This window comes from Rousettus aegyptiacus, unplaced genomic scaffold (assembly GCF_014176215.1).
Source record: "Rousettus aegyptiacus isolate mRouAeg1 unplaced genomic scaffold, mRouAeg1.p scaffold_m13_p_3, whole genome shotgun sequence".
NCBI classification, from domain to species: Eukaryota; Metazoa; Chordata; class Mammalia; order Chiroptera; family Pteropodidae; genus Rousettus; species Rousettus aegyptiacus.
The window spans coordinates 164,944,591-164,969,665 of NW_023416306.1; the positions used below are offsets into that span (position 1 = coordinate 164,944,591).

General features: G+C 33.8%; 1 protein-coding gene across 2 annotated transcripts in view; it reads right to left on the reverse strand.

Moving 5' to 3' along the window:
• TC2N (tandem C2 domains, nuclear) overlaps nt 1–25,075 on the reverse strand; it is a 38,878-nt gene that overhangs the window by 11,296 nt on the left and 2,507 nt on the right. The window contains exons 2-8 of one of the 2 annotated variants that reach the window (XM_036217552.1): nt 13,496–13,618; nt 11,981–12,214; nt 5,925–6,092; nt 4,870–4,961; nt 3,590–3,665; nt 2,929–3,029; nt 2,391–2,507 (exon numbers count right to left, since the gene is read on the reverse strand). In XM_036217552.1, coding sequence (XP_036073445.1) covers nt 2,391–2,507; nt 2,929–3,029; nt 3,590–3,665; nt 4,870–4,961; nt 5,925–6,092; nt 11,981–12,214; nt 13,496–13,562 — 855 coding nt within the window. In that variant the 5' untranslated portion in view covers nt 13,563–13,618. Of the gene's footprint in view, nt 1–2,390; nt 2,508–2,928; nt 3,030–3,589; nt 3,666–4,869; nt 4,962–5,924; nt 6,093–11,980; nt 12,215–13,495; nt 14,092–25,075 lie in introns of those variants that run through there. The other variant, XM_036217553.1, reaches the window with a different exon arrangement.

A 25,075-nucleotide genomic window follows, 5' to 3' on the forward strand; every position in this document is an offset into this window, starting at 1 on the left:
TCCTTTTAATTATTTAGTCAGGAATTCCGGTCAACATCAACACAAAGTGTACCAGAATATAGCTTTTCCCCACTTTGAAAATTAGGCTGTTTTCCATCTGGGGCATCTTTCCTACTATTTACCACAACTTTCAATAGTAAATAAGAGTGGTTCAAGACTCTCATAAGAGAGTTCTCGGGATCCAAAATCTAACTTGTTCTCGTTAAAAGACTTGAATTACTTCTATAAAGGAGCGATACTTCATCTAATGGTTTCTCTTTTGGTGAAGCTTGTTCCACTCTCAACCTGAAAATAAATCTTCTTAGTAAAGAAGAAAAAAGAAAACGAATGTAAAGTTCTGCCTTCTCTCATAAGCATCCACCCACGTGGCAAGTCTGTGTTTTCTGGACTGTTTTCACAAGTTCTAATATTTTCAAAACCTTGGCTTACCATGGGCTTCTTGACACTAGACCATTCTTTGTTACACACACTCATCTTTCCATCTTTCATGCATCTCTTTGAAAAGAAGCTTTTCTTTTCTTTTTTCTTTTTTTCTTTTTTTTGCCTTTTGAAAAGGCAAGATGTCTGGGCAACCAACATCGATATTTCAGATATTTTCTCTTCTATTGAAATTGTTCGTCTGTGTGGTCAGAACTGTGCTTCTGGGAGCCTCCCAACCACATAAGCTTTCTTTTGTTTTTTCATCTCAAGCCACAGAATCACATCAATAATACAGTATATATAACATATTTAATTTTTAAACTCAAATGAAGCAAGTCTGCTGGTTCGCTTCACACTTTGGCACAATACGGGTCTCCCAAACAAGATAAACAATAATTTTAGAAGATTCCGGTCAAGTTAAATAAGAACATTTTCTCCTATCTTTTCCTAAGCTAACTTAGTTTCATCCGACAATTAAGAAATGAAATTGTTTAATTCAGGAAGTATTAATCTATAAGTATCAGGATTATAATCAGAGTTAAGATTTATTTCCATATAGAACTTTAATAATGCATATTTTCCTAAAGTGAGATCCTAATACACACACATAGACACGCACACGCATCAATTTTGATTTCTGCCTTTTCACTTAATAAGAACTTTTTCCCATGTCCTTAAAAACACTTCCTAAACATTATTTTTCGTAGCTGCCTAGTATTCTAACACATACTGTTATGGTTTGAATTGTGTCCCCCAAAAAAGATATGCTGAAGTCCTAACCCCTAGTAACTCAGAATGTGACTTTATATGGAAATCAATGAAGTTAAGATGAGGTCATATTGGAGTACACCGGCCTCTAATCCAACATGATTGGTGTCCTTTTAGAAAATGATCATGTGAAGACACAGAGAGCCGGGAAGAATGCCAAAGGAAGACAGAAGCTGAGATCAGAGGGAAGCCAAGGAATGTCAAGGATTGCTGACCACCGCCACAAGCTAGGAGGGAGACATGGACCAGATTCTCCCTCAGAGAAGGAACCAATGCTGCTGACAGCTTTGATTTCAGACCTCCTCCAAAACTGTGAGGGATGAATTTCTGTTGTTTAAAGCCATCCAGTTTGTGGTACTTAGTGACAAAAACCCTAGGAAAGTAAGACACATGGTATTCTATGAGTTTTCTCAGTCATCCCCTGTGAGACATTTAGATTGTTTCCAACTTTCCCACTGTGAACAAGCTGCCAAGAATACTTTATGTATATATGTACAAATTACGCATATATATAACACATTATTTCCACAGAACAGATTCCAAGTAGAATACCTATGTTGAAAAGTATAAAGATTGTAAGGGTTTGATGTATATTTTATTTAAATAATTTTCAGAAAATTTTATGTTCTAGAATACTTGTAAAATTTTTCCTAATTTTAATAAATGAAAATAGAGAAAATAAAGAGAAAGCAATATATAATTAAATTTTGTATTTCTGTGGTGACGAGTGAAGTAAAATTTTTTCATGTTTATTACTCATTTGAATTACCTTGTTTTTAAATGATACGTTCTTGTAGGAGATACTTTCATTTGCATGGAAAAGCACTACCCTTTCAACCCATATCAGAAGAGAAAAATGAAGATATATTTAAGTTAATATGAAGTCCAGAATCTATAAAGCCAAATTCAGGATCATAAGTCAAGTTATATTTTCCTTTCATAAGAGAAAAGTAAAGAGTTTTCTTAGATATTATTCATCTTCTATATATTCTAGTGATTAAAATTTTCTTTTTAATTGCATCTTAATATTGGACGACAAAATATCAAATACTTTTCAGGCTCAAAATTGTCTTTAAAAAGCAACAGGTGCATAATTTGTAGTTCCCCCAAAATAAAACACTCTTCTTATTCCAATTCTTTACATGGGTTAAAGTGACAAATATGAGAAAAACATAAAAAGAAATTCGAACACAGCCACTTACACTGGAGCCCTCTTTGACTGAAGATTTGAAATGCACTGGTTTGGGCAATGTTAGTGTTCCTTTTATAGAAACAGTAGGAGCGTCCCCATAACTAGAAGGCCAGCTTAAATCTCGGCACTAAAAAATTAAGAATACAGTTTGAATTTTACAAAGGATGCTGACGATACCAATATTTTACGTATTTCTTGAGTTAACAACTTTAGATAAAAACTGTAAAAATGAACATTAGTCTACTGAAATCTCTTGTTTCATCCACATTAATTTAACATTAAAAAATAAATTAAATAATTTGACATTTAATTTTGTAGGCATCACATCAATTTCTTTCTTGAGGTTAAAAACAAACATGCTTCCATCATACCTATAGATTTATTTTCTTTAGATTCTTCATTAAATACGATTTTCTGCAAAATACTATAGAAACCTAAATTCCAAACAAGGTAAAGACCTCTTTTCCTAGAAGAAAATAACAGCAGATGCTTATAATGTCTAAAATTCAATTTTGTAAGAAAAGTTGGTATTCATTATAATTGCATACCTGTAAAACTGTGATCCAGATCTGCTCTACTGAAGAATTATAGAACACTTTCACATTCAATCTCCCAAAATCTCTTTCATCTCCTGATAGAGTAATAGTATCTGAATTGCAAAAGGACAAAGATGTTTGAGATGCTATGCAATCCTTCTGACCCAATTAAGCTTTGATATCATCCAATTTTAAAGGCGCAACTGGGAAATGCTACAATTATTTTTTAAAGTTGCCAATTTAATAAGACAAAAATCACACTTCAATGTTTCATAGAGGTGCTAGGGGTTAAGATCTACTATAAAGAGTAGATCTTAAAAACTTAACCTAATGGCTTAAAAACCTAACCTAATTATACCCTGAGAGATTTAAGTTAAACCTAAGAAAAAGTTTCCCATAACATTGATATGACCTTCATACAGTATGCCTGAGGAAGTTCCTTCACTAATATAATTTAAAACAAAAACCAAAAGATATTTAATTGCCTCATTTTTTAAAAAGATGTATCATTACCGAACACTAAAGAACAAACCATCTGATCTATGCATTCACATGCAGATAACATAGTTATCTAGAGTATTTTTACCTTAACACATAATTTCGAATTACTATTGAGTAGAAACAATTTCATTAAAAATATATATTTTAAAAAATGGGATACTTTATTCCTTACCTAGGCTTCTGTTACTCCCGTGAGAATTTTTCCTCGACGATGAGCTACTGGGCACACTGGACGATGAATCATGTCTCTACAAATAAAATTCTTCTTCAGTCAAAAACTGTATATCAGACTTTAAGGATTCAGAAATAATACCTACCCTAGTTTCGAACTGCATGCTAACCATTTTTACAGTGTTACTCATCAGAATTTTCCATTTTTAGATAGAAAAGAAGAAAAAAAGACATTTGTGTATGTTATCGGAAAAATCTTAAATATCTTACTAGATAACACATGGGAAGCCTTTGCTGGTTTTGGTTTGCTTTCGTACTAAGGAGGAAGAAATCACTGCTTGTGTTTCATACTTGAAAGTACTAACAAAAATCAGAATATATTTGGAAGTGCCATATTCCCTAAAACCTGTGACGCAGCAGTTATCAAAGCAGGGCCCCTCTGGACCAGGAGTCAGCATCATCTGGGAAGCTGTTAGACATGCAAACCCAGGCTCCACTGCGGAGCGACTGGATCCCCGGTTCTGGTGGTGAGGCCTCGCAATCTGTGTTTCAATGAGCTCTCCACACAATTCTATGCATATTAAAGAACTTGTGCTATGAAAAATTAAGTCTACAAACAATGAACTCAACTGAAAATTATTAGGATTATTTAGAATACAGTTCCATTTTAATAAAATATATGTGTGTATATATAGTCACATTAAAAAAGCCCACAGGTATATATAAACAATATTTTCATAGTGCTTTTACTCTCAGTTGCAGGAATTGAGGTGATCTGTCTTTTTAGTTTGCTTAAGTCTACTTTCTAATTTTTTAATAATTACTTGTTTAAAAAAAGAAATATTTTTTAAATATCAAAAATTCTCAACTCTATTTCAAAAAAAGGACACTGTGCTATATTAATAAATAACTGAAGTCCTGTATCTCAATAAAAATACTAACTTTTACTAACTAGGTAGTTATGTTCAGTAAGAAAAGTTAAATCAATAAGTACTTTTAACTATATACCATTTTAAATTCCAATTGCCTGAGTGTACACCAACTGAGAGATCTAAGACTCATAAAAAAAAATAAACAAAAGAAAAACTACTGACTTTTAATATTCAGTTGAAAGCTTCCTAAAATAATGCACATGGGAAATGCCAAGTGTTTATTCTTCAGATATTAGAATAGATACAACTACAAAAGATACATGTTGTTCCTAATGTAATTCACACATTTCTGAATTTTTAGCTTGAAAATAAATTGTTGAATATAATTAAATTTATATAAATAATTTACCTGGATGAACCGCTGAGACGAACTTGTAAGATCAAACATAGACCTACTCAGCCCAGGGGAGCCAGCGAGTTTGCTGGTCCTTAAATCACAAACTACAAAGGTATATGAGAGAATGACTTATTTCGATAGTGAAGAAGAAACACTGGAATTCTACTTAAAATGAACTACATCCCTTTAGGAATATATCATGAATATTATATGTAAATCTACTTAAGAGATAAAGCCTTCTAATGAAGTTAAAGAATTTTTTTCCATTTTACTTTTGTTTGAAATAGAAACCAACATAAATCAAACATCCACATTAAATATTAAGCAGAGAAAATTCATTCTTTTTGCTTACATTCTCCAATTCTTCATCCCAGAAGAATAATCTAAGAGGATATAAGTCCTCTGTGCTAAATGCAATTCAACTATTTTATGATCACTTATAAAAAAAAATAAAATCAATACTGAATTCTATGTGCTCATATACAAGTATTCAAATAAATACTTCTGCTTTACTTTTAGTACCTCACCCTGAATTCGGGGTTGAGATAACTGTATACATAAAAGACCTGAAAACTGAGAATTTTGTGAATCAGATATGTACGAGATAGACTACAACTGATGCAGTCTCAAATATGAAACTAAGAAAGTTCTAAAATCACTTAGTCATTTTCTATTTTCTTTGCTTACATCTCTAATCATATCGTGAGTTTCTAAATTCATAATTTTCACTGAATAGAGCAGAAAAAGAAAAAGCCAGTAAATATCTGTTGTAGAATTTATGAATGGATAAATGATATGTAAAATACCTAAAACTTTCAAAAAAGGAAAAATAAATGGAATTTAGAACTACTAAACACAACTTATCAATCTTTCAATTATTTTATATTAGATATATTACCATGAAGAAGTCATAATGTTTATCACATCACTTCTGAAGCTTGCTTTTCTCTTAAATTTTACATTGTTTTTTGGAATAAGAATCAGTTTTTCCAGGGTCTTAGATTTCATTTGATTTCTACATTTGTTAAAAGAACACCACAAAGAGAGAAAAAAAATTATTTTCAGACCCGATCCATACAGTCTTGTCACTTCTGAACGCGGAGGAAAGCGCCGAATCAAATCTGGTGAAAAGTGCTGATACATATAGAATGGGTTATACACATCATAGCTGGGTCCATGATGGAACGAACTGGAAAGTTCCGCCTTTCGATCTCCAAAAGATGCTCTGGCAGATCCTGAAAGCAAATGTTCCTAAAGTTTTACAACATCCTTTTCTGGGAGTTGTTAGCTAACGGCTGGGTGCATTCAAGGCAAAGGAAAAAAAAAAATTGTGTGTTGTGTAATACTAACTCACATGCGCACACATATAAGCACAAAAAATAAGCACACATTTATCGAGCTCAAACCGTGTGGAGTACTCTGCCAGGGATCAGCTATGAACCCTCTGCTCTCAAGACAGTCTGGTAAACTTTTGGCATTTTTCTTGGCCCTTAAGCACACATTCCTAAATGTTGTGCATAATTCTATATTTGGCAATGGGGGTTTCCTTTTTATTTTTTTACTTTCACAAAGAACATCTCATAAGAAAAAAGATTATCTTTATTTGGAGAGGTATTCTTTTCGTGAAGACCAGAACATTTTAAAAAACTGACCACATGATATGAGACACACAGAGCAAGTCTCAATAAACTTTAAAGGACTGAAATCGCAGAGCATGTTCTCTAACCACAATGCAATAAAAGTTAAAAATCAAATAATAAATTGAATAGAAAACATTTATATTGAAACATAAAACCACCAGAAACGACCAAGAAGGTAATCTTTTAAGAAGAAAAACAAGATTGAAAGATTTGCGCTACTGGGCGTTAAGGACAGAATGTGAGCACGATTATAAGAGCTAACGGGACGGAACAAAAGGCCCAGAAAGAGATGCCTACTTTATGGACACTTGGACACTTGGCTTGTGAGCAGTGGCACTGCACGATGGTGGGCGGAGAATGGTTTTTTCCCTACAGGGTGGTGACAGACAACAAGATACTGACATAGGAACAAAACAAAACCTTCACGCCTAAACTAAACATACTCATCAAAAATTAATTCCATGTGGATTGTAGCTCTAAGTTAAATGTTAAAGGCAAACCAATAAAACGTCTGTTTTTAAGTAAATACATAAAAACGATTTCGTGGCTTTAGGGAAGGGACTCACTTCTTCAGTGGAATCCATATCGATGAACAGAAAACACTTTTAATAAACTGAATTACATTAAAATTAAAATTTCCTGTAACAGTGAGCACATCTGCTTTACACGCAGAAAGTCCTGGGTTCGCACCCCAGTGGAGCCACAGTCCATGGTCTACGGCCGTGCCACCCTGAACAAGCCTGATGTTTGATCTCAGAAGCTAAGCAGGGTCAGGCTGGTTAGTACTTAGATGGGAGGCCACCTAGGAAGACCAGGGGCTGCAGGCATAAATTGAAAACAAAAAAAAAATTTTAAATTTTCCGTTAGTTAAAAGATTATTAAGAGAGTAAAAAGGTAACCCAACGGAATGGAGGAAGATATGAACAATGAATAGAACTGACAAGGGCTCGTACCCAGAATTCATAAGGAACTCCCATAAATTAATAAGAAAAAGACAAGCCGGGCTGTGTGTATGTAAACTGGCTTAAGACTTAAGCGGGCGCTTTGGGAGACAGTCCATCCAAACGGCCAATAAACATGACTCAGCGCTCAACCTCATTAGTCATGACGGACATGTAAGCTAAACCTCCAGGAAGATGCCCCGACGTGTTCGCCAGATTAGTGAAATGTAAAAAGCCTGACGACAGCAGGTGCCGACGAGAAGGTAGAGCCACGTGAACTATCAGACTCTGCTGGCAAAAATGTAAGCTGATGTAATCGCAGTGGAAAACAGCTTGCTAATTTCTGCTAACGCTGAAGACATTTATACCCTATGACCCAACAACGCCATTCTGAGACAGACGCACAACGCATGCGCATGTGCACCAAGAGCCCGGCACTAGAACGTACAGAAACACCGCTATCCATAGTCACCAAAAACTTGAAAAACTCAAATGTGCACCAACGGTAAAACAGAAGAATAGTCACATATACTTACTACATAAAAACACCTTCTAGTATGTTGTACGGAAATACTACTGTATGTCATGCCATTTAGAACACAACAGGATAAATACGCTCACTGTACAGAAAACTGAAAACTGAAGATACTGACAATTTGAATGAATCTCGCAAATATAACGCGGAATGACAAAGCCTATTAACAAAAGAATACATGCTAAATATGAAATTTCATTTATATAAAGGTCAGAAAACAGGAAAAAAACTAAACCACAACAGTTAGGAATATGTACTTAGGTGGTGAAAAGTAAGAAAAGCAAGAAAGTGATGATATAACCACTGGGATACTGATTAGCCTGGAGTGCCTAAAAAGGGGAAAGATGGACGCCTTGGGGAGTGGTGACTATACACGGCTTGCTGTGTAGCAAATCAATGAGCTATACATTTCTTTGATCCTTTTTCACATATATGGTTTGTATTTCACAATTTAAAAGGGGTAAAACAATAGATAAACTCCTTTTAAAGCTAATAATCACATTGGAAATACTATATACACATCAATTAGTTTTGTAATGTTTAAGTTAGAGCGATATTTTAATTCTTTTTGTCCTATATAAAATAGAAACTACAGTATCAACTAATATTTTCTGAATTAAGCTAAACAATAAAACAGGTAGTTACTCCTTGATTTCAGAAAAGAATAATATGAGAAAATGAGGGGAGGTTTTATCCTCATCCTGGTTCAAACGACTATGTGTACACTCCAAACAGAGTACACAGGCAGAGGGGTGCCAAGAGGGAGTGATGCCAGGGAGGCTTATGAAGAGCCTGCCCCCCTCTAAGCTAACAGTTAACTCATTCGGCACACAACACCGCCACAGAAGTCTGTTTATGGCAACGGGGAGCAGGAGCACCAAAAATGACTCACCACCTTTACAGGTTATACCTAAAAAAAGAATATCCTGATTTCATTTTTCCTTTACCAGTAAGCCATTGCAAAATTCCAATTTTCCCCTCTAACAGTATACAGTGATATCATCTTTTAAGTTCAAGAGGAACTTCTCTCGATTTACAGAACCACAGTGCTATAAAACTAAATGTAAAGTTACAGGATGGCTTCCACCTCTCAAAGCCCTATTTAAAATTTCAATGTTAATTCGAAACGCGATGCATCCTCCTGATGGATGGGTAAGATCGGTAAGTGAAAAGCAAGCACAGTAAAATGTTAATGGTAGAATCTGCCATCAAAGCAGTAAGCTACCTCTGTAATCAGACTCATCAGCAAGTAAGCAAGGCAACAAAACCAATTTCAAACACATGACACATAATTTTAGTCATTATTGATAGTGGTCTGCCCTATCTTCCCCTCAAAGTCCCCATGGCAGCCCGCCACTCGCACATGCACAGACACGCAGAGCGTACACATATTCAACTTTTATACTCAGGTACCAAGAATACTTTCTTGACTCTAGCTATAGAAAGCAATTTTCTCTCCGATATGCTAAAAATCAGATGGCTTCACCACAACCTCAGGGAGTCTGTATTTTAAGTATAAACCAATTTCTTGCTCATTCAACTAAAAAGTAATCTGTTTTCTAGTGATATAATGAAAAAAAAAGATAAAAAAAAACTATCACATATTGCCATGTAGATATTTTTTCACTTGTTCTCTGATTTAAAAATAACAAAAAATAAATGTCTAAGAACAGGAAATTTATTAAAGTATAGTAAATGCATATGATTTAATACTATGAAGCCATTAAAAAGCAATGACTATGAAAACATGATCATAATATATGATGTAAATAAAACAAATTACAAAGTTGTTTATACGGTTTAATCCCAATGTTATTAAACAAGTGTGAGAGAAAGAGAAAAATCAATTGATCATGGTATCCTATATGAGTCAGAGCTTTTAAAAACTATCTTTTAGAGACACTACTGACATACGAAAAATAAGGCACAGGGTTCATCTGTTTCCTTGTTTCTTTTTTAAAAAAAAATCACTCTTACCAGATCTAACTCTCCAATAGGTAACAACACTAAACTCTAGATCAAAAACAAAACAAATAAACCAAAACCCTGAAGGCACTGGAGAATGAACAAAAGCAATGAAGATTCTGGACAGGATTTGACTCTTGGAAAAAAGGGAACAGCACAAAGTTAGTTACCTGTTTTTAATAACATTTAGCCTACAGACGGGCCAAAGCTGGCACTGAGCAGGGCGGGTAAAACTCCAATAGAAAATCCAGTCTTTCTGGCCAGAAGAACCAGAAGGCTGAGTTCAGAGCACTCGCAGCTGCTAGAACGTAAGGTGGGAATCTTGGAAAGGAGAGAGCCCCAAATTCTGCGAATAAAGTCTCCTCGAATGTCTGGTTGATCCCTGAACCACACATGTGTGGGACAGACTCCAACTAAGGATAATAAAACTAAACTGAGGTAAGAGCTGCCATCAACCAACCACCTGGTTGCAGAGTCCAACCAAGTTCATTAACTGCTGGCTGGAGAACAGAAAAAAAAAAAACCCTCAGAGTAATATAACTGATTCTAGAGTCTCAACAACATTCGACACCAAGAATACAATCCAAAGTTACCACACACACACACACACACACACACACACACACACACACAGAATGTGACCCATTCTCATACAAAAGACAATACACAGAATCCAAACCTAGATAACCTAGATGTTAGAATTAGCAGACGAAGATGTTAAAGCTCAAAGACATAAAACAGGCTCATGGTAATGGAGGGAAAAATCACAGCAAAGGCAGAAATTATAAAAAAGAACCAAGTGTAAATCTACAACTAAAAAATACAATTTTAAAAATATAAAATTCACTGAATGGGCTTAACAGCTGAATGGAGAGAACAAAAGGAAAGAGATAATGAATTTGAAAATAAATTAATATTACCTAATCTTAGGAACAGAGAGGAAAAAAAAGACTAGAAAAAAATAAGAAGTCTCAGAGACACATAAAACAGTATCGAAAGGTCCTGCATATGTGTAATTGGAATCTCAGAAGAAAGAAAGAATGGGGCAGAAAAGAAACATTTAAAGAAGAATTCTTGACCTTGAAAGGATTTGGATTACACTGGTATGTGCATCTGTCAATACAAAAAATACACACTTAAAGTTTGAACAGCTCATTGTGTGCAAAGTTTATGTTGAAAGAAGAAAACTAAACAGATAATAAATTCTAGTAAATGATATAAATGCTTAAGTATTTAGAAGGAAGGGTAATGATGTCCACAATTTACTCTGAAATGCATTCTCCTCCACAAAAGAGGATTAATGGACAGAGGAATGAATGAATGTGATGTCAAGTATAGTAAAATGTAAATAAAAGAATCTATGTGGTAAATACATAGGTATTCACCATTAAGTTCTTCCCTTTTTTCTGTCTGAAATTTTTCATAATAAAATTTTGAGGAAAAAAAAACATTGTGACTGACAGTGTTTCAATGTAGTAGGACAAACTGTTTTTAAAATACAAGTTACATGTTGTTTCCTCTTCTTTAGTTCATTGGCCTCTACACCATCAGGCAAAATTTAGCCACTGAATCAACCTCATTCAAGTGGCTTTTTAGACTGGGAAGTGTATTTAGACCCTAAAGTATATTTATAGACATTGAAGTATAGTGGCAAAGAAAGTTGGGAAGACTAGTCATTGCTTCCTTATTTTTCTTTACATTAAATTTCGGAAAACAATAGATAGGAATGCTTCCTATATAATTCCTCCATTTTTTTTTTTTTTCAAAATATGTGAAGGATAACTGATATATTATTCCTTTAAGAATGGCCATATCTACACACAAATGTGTTGTATCATGATCAGATTTCATAATGGGACCTTTAAAAAATACTGCGCATTAAGTTCTTCTATAGAAAGATCAAAGCATATTAAAAGCAAAATGTAAAATGTTTATACAAAAGACACGTCTTTATGTTAAAGTTATAAAAGAACAAAATAACAGCGCTAACAGCATTTAAATGTTGCATGTTGATTTTTAAACCCTGCCATTTCATTGTTTACCTTCAAGTTCTTCCAGATGTGAAGGATTTCCTTGTGTTTTTGGTTGAACATAAGATAATTTAAACCTGGGCACCACAAATGGTACTTCTTTGCCATCAGATGGTAATTTGGAAAGTAAGTAATCCTCAGTACAGCCAACCTGAGGCTTTACAGAAACAGAAGTCAATGGAGGTATAGAGATAGTAGTACTTTGACTATTTGAGACTGCTGTTTTAAAGTCTTTTTCCATGGAAGCTGCATGTAAAAGAAAGAAAAAGAAAAGAAAAAAAATCACAAATATGTATGTAGATTTATATGCAATCATCTAAACCTAACATGCTTTGGTCCTTAATCATTTTAGAAGAAACTGCTGATGCATAAACTACTTGAGGCTCTTATCAAGCACACCTGTCCAGCCAATAGTTGAGCAATTAATATACTATTGCTAAAGAATATTAATTTATCATAATAGTAAAGGCAGTTTTCAAAGAGTCTCATTCCCACAAGAGTTCAGAGATGGCAAACAAGTTTATTTTGTAGTTAATTCCACAACACTTTCAAGTAAAATCTAGTCATTTAAAAACACTCCCAATGAAGCAATTCTTGGTGTTAATACTAATGGTTAATATCAGTCCTAAATACATTAAGCAACTCTGAAAAGAAGCTAAAGGTCTTCAAGTCTATAAACATCTTCACCAAATCACCAAACAGAGTATATACACCCTGATATACTAGCACCTCTCCCTGTACTGGCTTCCCTGACCTATTTTGATTCCGAAAATGTGTGACCTAGGATGGGGAGGTAAGGGACACACAGAGTTAGTCTTTATAGACAAGCAGTATTGTCTGTAGACTGAATAAAAGTACACCTACCATTATGAAGGAACTTATGAAATGTTTTAATGCAAAAAAGAAGGCTTCATACTCAAATATACCAGGAAGCTATGCTCTAGCAAGAAATACAAGAGCCAGTGAAAAATAAAGTTCCAGTCTTAACCCTGAAGACGTGGGGAAACCATCCAATAGAAAGGGAAACCTTCAGGAGTCCTTGATAAATGCGGGTCTGGAGACAGTTTATGGGTCTCTCTCCCCATCGGCCATTCTTCCCTTGGTCTTTCAGTTACAAAAGGCATTTTTCAAACATTGAAAACATTCATCAGAGCAGGCTGTCCCCCGAACACACCCAACAGGTGTCTTTCCCTGCCTCTGCCTGTACTATAGCATCAACCTAGAACACTCACGCCGAATCCCCTCCGTAATTTCTCCTTCCCGCTCAGCTGCCTAAAATCCTCTTCAGACTGCATGCCAAATGCCATCCTCCCTGTGGTGCTGCCCCAGGGTGCCTCTGGGTTGAATTCACCTCTCTCTCCCCTATGCTCCAGGGTATTTTAATACTTACCCAGTGCGCCTTATATTTATGTTTCTACTTTCCCCATGCAGTGAGGAAATATGTCTCATTAATCCTAATATTATACAATGCCACAGATAAAGAAGACATGAAATAAACGTTTGAAGTCAAAGCAAAACAAAACTCACAGTTGTGCTTTTCTGGTTCATCAAAGAAACATCCTCTACAGCAACTCTTTATAAACTCTGTTGCCATTATGTTCAAATTTCCAATATCCAGCAAAAGATATAACTTCTGATTTTAATATTAATCTGTTGGTGGAAGAGAGAACAAGTTAAAACAATCGTGCTTAATGCCGTTAGGTATCACTTAATAAATCCTATTTGTTTTTCTAAGACATTCGAATGTTTAGAGAACAATAGATTTTGGTACCTATATGTAATTTTGTATAACCTAGGTTTCTGAAAAGTTAATAACATATATCATTTTATTAAAATTACTAAAAGAATAAACTTAATGTTAAATCTGAAAAAAATTCCACTCTCAATTTTCTCTTTAGCTTTGTAAATCTAACTTGACATCCAACCAAAATTTGAAAGATAATATGGCACTCTTAAAAATGCATGAGAAAAATTTAACTTCCTCCAAATCAATTATTTTAGTAACCTGAAGGCCCTATTATGGAGCCAATAAGCAAATAATGCCATACTTTACAAGTTTAAGCTTAAAATTACATTAACCAAAAAATATATCTTAAACTTTCTCTCTCTCTCTCTCTCTCTCTCTCTCTCTCTCTCTCTCTCTCTCTCACACACACACACACACACACACACACACACACACACACACACACACACAGAGACACCAGCTAAGTTACAAACAAGATATATTGGAAATGAAGGGAGTCTGTTTTAAATTTACCAGAAATATAAAATTATGTAAGAACGTCATGTCCAATTGCCCACCTCGGACTCAATGACTGTTTTAAATGCACTCTCTTCATTTATACTTACTTAAATTGTACATTTTCATGGGAAATTTCAAATGTATACAAAGGAAGACAGAATAACAAAACCCCTATCTCCCAAACTAAATAATTATTGATTCATGGCAAATTGTAAATCATCTCTACCTCCTCACTAACCTCATCCTTTGGATTCTTTTGAAATAAATTCCAATCATATAATTTCATCCATAAGTACTTAAGTAATGATCTCCAAAAGATGTGGCAGAAGGCGCTCAGGAGTTAACTTCCAGAGGCTCTCACTGGCTAAAGATGGATCGAGTTGAGCATCAAAACAAACTAACTATAACGGATTCTAACATAGCAAATATTTATAAAAGGTACTTAAAAAGAACATAACCATGATAGCATTATCGCATCTAAAAAATTTCATATAATTGACTACTCAGTCAGTGTTCAAATCTCCCGTTCGGTGTTAAATTTTTTTACAGTTGTTTCATTCAAAGTAAGATCTAAATGAGGATTGTCTCCGGTCTGTTGCAATTAGAGTGTCAGAGTAGCTTTGTGCACACATATCATCAGATATTTTCCAGTATATATCTGTAAGATAGAGTCCTAGAGATATGACGACTGGGTCAAAAGGTCGATATATATGTGTGATTCTATTTAATATCACTCAATTTCTCTCTGAAGTTGTCTCATTTTGCATTTCCAGTAGCAATGCATGACAGCACCGGTTTCTGTCACCAACAAAATATTTCTCAAATGCTGGACTTTTGCCAACCTGATTAAAAAAATGGTATCTTATGTAGTTTTAATTTGTATCTCTCTTATAATAAATGAAGTTGGGTACCTTTTCATATAAGGCTAATCTGTATTTGTCTCTGAAACTCACTCTTATCTCTTGCCCATCTTCCTATAAAGCAATTGGTCCTTTTCTTATCCAGTTTTGGAAGATCTTTAAATATTAGAGAGATTAATCCATTATCCATGATATAAGTAGCAAACATTCTTCCAGTCTGTCATTGTCTTTTTACTTTATTATGGTGTTTTTTAGGCTATGCAAGAGAGATTGAGCGAGAGAGGATGTTGCCTTTATTACAGACTAAATTTCCACATCCTGTGGGATTTATTACTATTTTCTACTGTCTTTAATTGGTCTGTGTATTCCTGTATGAACAGCACTGTTTTTAAATTATAAAGGCTCATAATATGTTTTAAAAACTAGTAGGGCTAGCTTCCCATCCTACTGATCTTCAATTTCAGGATTTGCCTAGCTATTCTTGTCTGTTCTCGCAAACAAACTTTATAATCTCTCTAGCTCTAGGAAGAAAAAAAATCACTGGGATAATGTTAAATTTATAAATTATTTTAGGAAAAATGACATCTATAAGGATGTTGAATCTTCCTACCCAGAACGAGATATAGCTTTACATTTGTTCAAGTCTATGTTTGTATCTTTGGGAGTTTTCATAGTTTTCCTCATATAAATTCTGAACTTTTCTTGTTAAGTGCATGCCTGTAAAATTTGTTTGGTTATTACAATAGCAACTTTTCTCCCATTATATCTTGTAATTGATTTGTTTTAAAAATTTATACATTTTCAAAAGCCCTTTTCAACCCAAGTTTAGAGAATACAATACTTAACCACCCAGACCATACAAATTTCTCTCACCTCTAAACATCCAGTGAACTTAAAAAAAATAATAATTACATTTTTCTTGAAATTCTTGACACTTATTCTCTGCTACAATATAAATCGTTCAGAAACTCTATTGTACTCACTTTCTATTTAATGCTCAGTACCCTGTATGATGCTGCACATACAGCTGGAACTCAGTAAATATGTAGTTGATCGATGAGGAAACAAAGTACAATAACTAGCTCATATAAAAACAAGTAATATACTCATCGAACTACAACTCTGACCCCAGTCATCTTGCAAATACTTTACATCAATATTGAAGGGAATGTGGGAGGACTGGTTAAAAAGGCTTACAATTTCTGGAGAAAAAGTCCTCCCGGTGAACGGCCTTAAATCAGCCAAAATGAGTTGGGGAAGATGGGGGGGGGGGGGTGCAGAAAAGAAAACAAGTTTACATGAATGAGAGAAAAGCAGCTAGAATTTGCATGAGACTGCTGAACAGTACAGAGGTGCACACAGAATTACAGACATTGCCAGAGAGTCCCACTAGAGCACTCAGCAGAGCACTGATCAGAGCATGCACACAAAGAATCTACACAGGACTGGGAGAACGCCACAAAAAAAGGTTACACAAACCATGAGCAGTACTCACCAAGGTCAGTAATAACGCCTATCCCTGGAAACCAGACTGGAAAAAACCTCATAGTTCACAGGGGATTAAGCAGAGTACTCAGAAGGGTCTTACCTCAGTGGTAAGGACTAAAACAGCAGTGTGCTTCCACCTAAGAAATCTTAAAAGCAAGACTCAGAAATATCAAATGATTCCCCATGAAACTTAACTATCTTCCAAAATAAAAAAATATTTATAGAAATCTAAAAATACCCAGCACATAAGGTTAAATTCACAACGTCTGGCATCCAATGAAAAATTACCAGACATGCAAAGTAGCAAAAAGAATATAAGCAATAGTGAGGAGAAAAATTAACCAATTGGAATTAATTCAGAACTGACATACGATTAAAGAAATAAAAACCGTTATAACTGGATTCTCTATGTTCAAAAAGCAGAGACACGAAAGACATAAAGACAGACACAAACTCAACTTCTAAAAATGAAAACTACACTGTCTGAGATGGAAAATACAGCTGATAGGATTAATAACAGATCAGATATTTAAAAAAAAAAAAGATTAACAAACTTAAAGATACAGTAAAAAACTATCCAAAATAAAATCACAGAGAAAAAAATGTAAAGAGTATTTGTGACCCATGAGACAATTTCAAGCAGCCTAATATATATGTAATAGAAAGATGAGGGATGCAGAAAAAATAATTAAAGAATAATAATAAAGAAAAAATAATTTGGATAAAATATTTTCCAAATTTGATAACTACAAACCACAGATCTAAGAACCTCAATGAACACCAAGCACAGGAATTCTGATGAAAACACCACCAAAAATATATCATGATAACATGGCTCAAAACCTTAAAAGAGCTCTAGAAAAAAAAGACAATATATAGAGGAACAAAGTAACAATAGCAGCACAACTCTCATTGGAAAGAATGCAAGCAAAAATCAGGAGAGCAAAATCTTCAAAACTGTGAAAGAAAAAAAAAACTATCAATGTGGAATTTGATGCCTCAAGAAAATCTTTCAAAAAGGGAGGTGACGTAAACCTCTTTCAGACACATGAAAGGTGAAAGAATGATCCACTGGCAGATCCACACCATAAGAAGAGTTCAGGGACATCCTTCAGGCAGAAGAATGATACCAGATGGAAATCTGGGTCTACACAAGAGAACCATGAATAAAAATATAGAAGATTTATTATTACTTAAAATCTCTTCAAACAATTATTGATGCTTAGGTAAAAATAATAACATGGTGATATGGGGAGATACAGAAGTATTCTGTTGTAAGTTTCTCTGACTAGATGTGATGTGGTCTAAAATACCATTTGACGATAGACTGTGCAAAGTTAAAGACATGTACTATAAATCCTAAGCCAACAACTAAAATAAGAAAATAGAAGTTCAGCTAATAAGCCGCAAGCTCATCAAATGGAATCATACAAAAAAATTTTTCTCAATTAATATAAAAGAAAGCAGAAGAAAATAAGAAAATGGGGGCAAAGAATAGCTTGGATGAATGGACCACAAATAGCAACATGACAGACTAGGAGGTACAAAGAACAGGTGTGATAAATAGGAAACTGCAAGATGATTGATTTAAATTAAACCTGACCATACCAATAATCACACTAAGTTGAAATGCTCTAAATATAACCAATTAAAAGGCAGAGATTGTTATATTGGTTAAAAATGTATGATCCAAGCATATGCTGGTTACAAGAAATATACTTTAAATATAAAGACACGAATAAGTTAAAAGTAAAAGGATGGATATCCCTCATAAATGTGGACACCAAAATCCTCAACAACATACTAGCAAACCAAATCCAGGAACATACAGAAAGAATTATATATCATAACCTAGTGAGATTTATCTCAGGATTGCAAGGTTGGTTTGACATCTGAAAATCAACTTACGTAATACATTATATAATAGAATATGGGACAAAAACTACATGATCACCATAACAGATACAAAAAGGTTGGAAAAATCCAAGTCGTTCATGATTTTTTTAAAAAGCTGATCAAACTAGGAACAGAAGAGAATTTCTCAACATAATAAAAAGTATCTATAAAATCCTACAGTTAATATCATAGTAGCTGCTAAAAGACCCAATGTTTTCCCTGTAAGCCCAGGCAAAAGACAAGGATGTCCACTCACACCACTTCTGTTCAAAACTGTACTGGAGATTCTAGCCAGGGTGATTAGACTAGGAAGATATAAAGGGCATCCATGCTAGAAATAAAGAAATAAAACTCTTTATTCACAGACAACATGATCTTGTAAATAAAAAAAGCCAAAAGAATCCCCTAAAAAACTACTAGAAGTAATAAACAAGTTGAATACAGTTACAAGACAGTTATAAGATCGATATAAAAAAATCAGTTGTATTTCTATATACTAACAATGAAAAGCCTAAACTGAAATTAAGAAATTCACTTCATTAATGATAACATAAAAAAACTCTAAAAGACTTAGAAACATGTTAATAAGAGAAGTGAAAGACTTGTATACTGAAAACTATAAAACATTATTGAAAGATATTAAAGAAGACTTCGATAAATGGAAAGACATCCCATGTTCATGGATCGGAAGCCATACTATTGAGATGGCAATACTCCCCAAATTATGCACAGATTCGACACATCTCCACAAAAAGCCCTTCCAGATTCTCTACAGAAACTGAAAAAGTGATCCTAAAATTTATATGGAAATACGAAAGGCACAGAACAGCTGAAATAATCTTGAAAAAGAACAATGTTGGAAGGTACACTTCTTGACTTCAGCATTTACTACAAAATTATTGTAATTAAAACTGTGATACTGGCATAAGGACATACATATAGATCAATGGAACAAAACAGAGCCCGGAAATAAATCTTTACATTTATAGTCAACTGATTTTTAACAAAGGTGCAAAGAAACTTTAAAGAGAAAAGAAGTCTTTTCAACATTGGGTGCTGGTACAAGTGACTATCCACATGCAAAAATTAAAAAAAAAAAAATTGTAAAGGAAAGAATTTGGATAACTACCACACACTGTACACACAAATTAACTCAAAATTGATCGCAAATCTGTATGTAAGAGCTGAACTTACAAAACTCCTGAAGAAAACACAGGCATAATTCATTCTTTGTGAACTTGGATTAGGCAATGAGTTTTTAGACATGACACCAAGAACACAGCAATAAAAGAAAATTTTGATATGTTAAATGTAATCAAAACTTACAACTTTGTGCTTCCAAAGACACCAGTAAGAAAATAGAAAGACAGCTCAGAGACTGGGAGAAAATATTTGCAAATCGTAAATCTAATAATGAGCTTATACCCATAATATATAAAGAACTATTCTAATTCAGTAATAAAAGGAAAAATATCACAATTTTAAAACAGGCAAAAGATCTGAAGAGACACTTCTCCCAAGAAAAATACAAGCAGCCAAAAAAAGCACATGAAAACATGTTCAACATCATTGGTCATAAGTAAAATGCAAATTAAAAATATGATATAATACTACACACTTATTAAAAAGGGTAAAATTGCAAAGATTGACCACTCCAAGTGTTCACAAGCATGTGGAACAAGCAAAACTCTCTTATTCAACTGGTGGCAATATAAAACAGTTTGGCAGTTTCTTAAACATACACCTACCATATGATCTAGACATTCCATTCCTAGGGATTTACTCAGGAAAAAAGAAATCATATAGCAACACAAAAAACTGTACACTAGTGTTCATAGCAACTCTATCTGAAATAGTAAAACACTGAAAAATATTAAATGTCCATCAACAGGTGAATAAACAAATTGCTTTATATCTATACAATGAAACACTACTAAGCAATCAAGGAATCACCAATCTGTGGATTGGTGTCTCTACACCATACTGGTAGATTTTCTAGTACTGAAAAATCCTTATTTGTTATCTCTTTAAGTATTGCTTTGCCCATTCTCCATTTCTTTCAGAAATTCCAATTAATTAGACTTCCTCACTGTAATTTTTCATTCTGATCATTCTAATATCCATATCTCTTAATCTCTTCTACATTCTCCATTTCTGTCTCTCTGATTTGTATTCTGAATGACTTATTCTGATCTATATTCCAGTTCATTCATTACTGGGGTTGGCCTAATTACCTAACCTGTGGTTACGCTCCAAATGTTAATACATTACATTGTTCTTTTTTTCAACCAGCTCAATATCTCTCACTTTTAAGTATCCTGCTCCCTGTATCTATTTTAAAATTTGTCTATTATTTACTTTAAAATATCTCATTATAGTTATTTTAATAATCTATGACTGGTTATTCCAAATATTAGAAGTAAATTTAGAAATTTACTAAATCTACTTCTAATTATTTTTTCTGCTGATTCTTGTTCAGGTTGTCTTATTTCCTTGTGTACATGGGTTATCTTTGACAATAAATTATTTATTGCCTTCAAAGCTTTAACCCAAAGATGAAAGTATATGCTTACAGATAACATTTGTATTTATTTACTAGATAATTTTAAAAATTCATGCCTTCACAAATAACCCAGTTTTTAAATGGGTGAAGGATGTGAACAGACATTTCTTCAAACAGAGGCAAATGGCCAATAAACACATGAAAATGTTCTCAACATTATTAGTCATTAGGGAAATGCAAACAAAAACCAGAATGAGATACCTCTTTACACACATTAGGATTGCTATAATAAAAAGACAGATAAAAATAAGTGTTGACAAGGATGTGGGGAAACTTGTACTCTCATACTTTGTTGATGAGAATGAAAAATTGTGCAGCGCTTTGGAAAACTGGCAGTTCCGCAAAAACTTAACCCCCAAATTACCATATCTTCCAGCAATTCCACTCCTAGGTAAACTTAACCTATGAGAATGAAAAATATATTTCCATAGGAACATCTACAGCAAATTATTCATAATAGCCGAAACAGTGGATACAACCCAAATGTTCATCCACTAATGAATGGAAAAATAAAATATAACATATCTTCAAAGAATGGAATATTATTCCGCCATAAAAAGGACTAAGTACTGATTCATGCTACAACATGAATTAACCTGGAGAACATTATGCTAAGTAAAAGAAGCAAGACACAAAAGACGACATATTGTATGATTTCATTCATACGAAATGCTCAGGATAAACAAATCCGGAGACAGAATATAGATTAGTGACGGCCAGGTGTTGGGGGGAGAAGGGGAAATGAAGAGTGACTAGTCACAGGTGCAGGGTCTCTTTTGGAGGTGATGAAAGTGTTTTGGAAATGGATGTGATGATGATTGCTTGATGTGAATATATCAAAAAAAAAACCCATTGAACTGTACACTTTAAAAGAGTGACTATTACGGTATGTGAATTATATCTTTAAAAAAAATTTTTTTTTTTTAAATTCACATTTTGAAACTTTTTTAGATCACCACGTGAAGTGAATTTCCCGCATGGTCTGATGGTTGCAACTATCCAAGGGCAGCCTTTATCCCCCTGTTTACAGCCCCTGATACCTATAGATCACTGGAAGGAAAACCAGAAAAATCGTTTTCAAGTTTGGCATGAAGGCAACTTCCATTGCAGATCCTTGAAGGAAGTAGAGTGAGTTTTCATCCTTTAAAAGACATCCAGACCTTTGGGATCTCAGAATTACAGGAAGTCTCTTATTAGCTTACCTTAAATGAGACCTAGGCTAACTTCTAACTATGCTTCCCATCCTGCAAATCTACCAGTTCTTATTCAAATCAAGTTCCCTCAGTACAGCAAATACCTTCAGAGCAAATAAAACTTAAGCGCTCCTTTAGTCTTACAGATTTTCAGCCTTTCCTGGGATTTCAATTCCTACCTACCTTTTGATTTTTTTAAAATACAATGTTCTTGGCTATTTTTAGAGTGAAGGTTTTTCCAAATATCTTAACTATATTCCCAAAATGAAAATCCTATCTTAACTTTTTAGGTAAAAATTAACTCTAGGGAGTTAAGACAGGATTTGCAAAAACTAAGACAGTCTGATATAGTCTGCATTAAAGTAGCTTCAATATTACTTGTGTCTTTGGGTGATTACTGTAGATAGTTAAGACTTAAATAACACATTATACTACTATTAAAAATTTACTTTAGAAAAAAAATGAAACATGAATTTGAGAGGTAGTCTAGTTTTAAAAGAAGCATAGGCAGGTAGGTGATTACTCTCTTAGATATGGAGGCTAAAGTAAATAAGGTTGTGGGAAGGATACACAGAGACCTAAGAAAAAAGAGCCCAGAAACCTATGATACTCATGGATCACTGGAAGGAAAAACAGAATTATCAATAAATGATGCTGGAAAAAAGGTTACCCAAATGGGAAATCAACTGTATGTCCGTTTCATACCACACGAAAATCATTTTCACATAGATTAAGACATAAATATGAAAGGCAATATTTTCAAGCTTTTAGAAGAAAATATCAACCTATCTCTTTATGATCTCAAGGAAGGGAAAGTGTTGTTAAACAAGATGCCAAAAGCACTAACCATAAGGAAAAGGCTGACATATTTAACTACATTAAACTAGAGAATGTGTCCACCAAAAACCTCTATTAAGAAAGTAAGAAGACAAGCTACTTACTAGGAAAAAGATATTTGCCACATGTATAACCGACAAAGAATTATTATCCAGAATATACTTTTTAAAAAACTAAACTTCTAAAAATCAATTTTAAAAAAGATTTTTTTTTAAATATAAAAAACAGGCAAAAGATATAGACATCCCACAGAAGAGGAATTATAAAAGGTTCAACATGATTAGTAATTAAGGAAACATAAATTAAACTGCTCATGGGGAACCATTTCTCACCCACCAGATTGTTGAAAAGAAAAAATTCAGATAATTACAAATGTTGTTATACAAATGTCTCAATGTTGTTGAGAAAGCAAATAATGCCAACACTGCTTGTCAGAGTGTAAACTGGTACAACAGCTTTATAAAATAGTTCATTATCTAGGGAAACTGAAGATCCACAACTCTATTCCTGGGCAAAAAGCCAGGGAAATGCTTGCATATGTACACAAAGAAACACAGATTAGAATGGTCAGAACAAGCCAGTTTTTAATGGCAAAAAGTAAAAATTAAATTAAAAAAGGAAACTGAAGACTCCTCCAAATACCCATTAACTGGAAGATGGATAAACAGTGCTAAAGTTGTACAATGAAATGAAACACAGCAATGGAAAGTAAACAACCATAACGCGTCAACACAGATGAATCTCACAAATATACTGTGTGCCACAAAAAGGTGAGAGAACAGACAAAACTAAATAATACATTATTTAGGAGCCTATAAATATGTAGTAAAACGATACAGAAAATCCAGGAGCATGGAAAGAGAAAGATACAATCAGGGAGAAAGACACATCCAATCTTTAAAAAAATACTACATATTATTTCTAAAGTATGACATGGGTACAGGGGCATTCACTTCATTTGTATTCTCTAAATTTGTAGATGTGTCAAAGTACTATTTTGCACATATAAATCATTTTTCATTTAAGAATTAAGTAAATACATGGTAATAGTAGAAAATAAAATACAGAAAAACTATATGAAAAATATCCATAATCCCATCACTTTGAGATAACTACAGTGTTTAAAAGAAATGCCTAGTTGACCCTTGAAAAACACCAATTTGAATTGCATGAGTCCACTAATATGTGGCTTTCTTCAATAGTGTAAATGTATTTTCTCTTATGATTTTCTTAACAATTTCTGGAGTTTATTGTAAGAGTATACAGTACACATAACATATAAAATATGCATTAATCAATTGTTTATGTTTATTGGCAAGGCTCTGGTCAACAGCAGGCTATTAGTAACATTTTGGGGGAATCAAAAGTTACGTGTGGATATTCAATTGTGTGGGAAGTTGGCGCCCCTAAACCCCATGTTGGTCAAGAGTCAACTGTATCCTTACACTTAATTGGTGTGTCTTCTTTCACTCTACTTTCATTTACTCTTTTTTATAGCTTTATTAAGGTACAATTGACTTACAGTAAATTGCACATTTAAAATGTACAATTAAATGAGTCAGACATGTATACGTTGATAAAAGCATCTTCACAATTAAGAAAACAAATACATCTACCATGCCCCAAAGTTTCCTCATACCTCTTTTAACTCGTCCCTCCTTACTTGCCCTTGTCCCCATCCTTGAGTATCCACTGATCCACTTCCTATACTCTAGACTAGCTTGCATTTTCTAGAATTTTGTCAGGTATAGTTTGGTTGCAATTTATGCATGTGTTTCACTTTCGTAGATACTGCCAGGAAGTTTTCCAAACTCATGGCACTAATTTAACTTCTACCAGCAGAGAACCAGAGTTCCAGTTGCTCCACAACCTTACCGACCCTTGATTACTGTCCTTTTCCAATTTTAACTATTCTTTTAATATGCCTAAGGAAAATGCACATAAAATTACTTATCTGAAAAACAACAAAAAAAAATCTAAACTTTCAATGAAGATTGAAGTGGAACTCATCATAATGAAATTTTA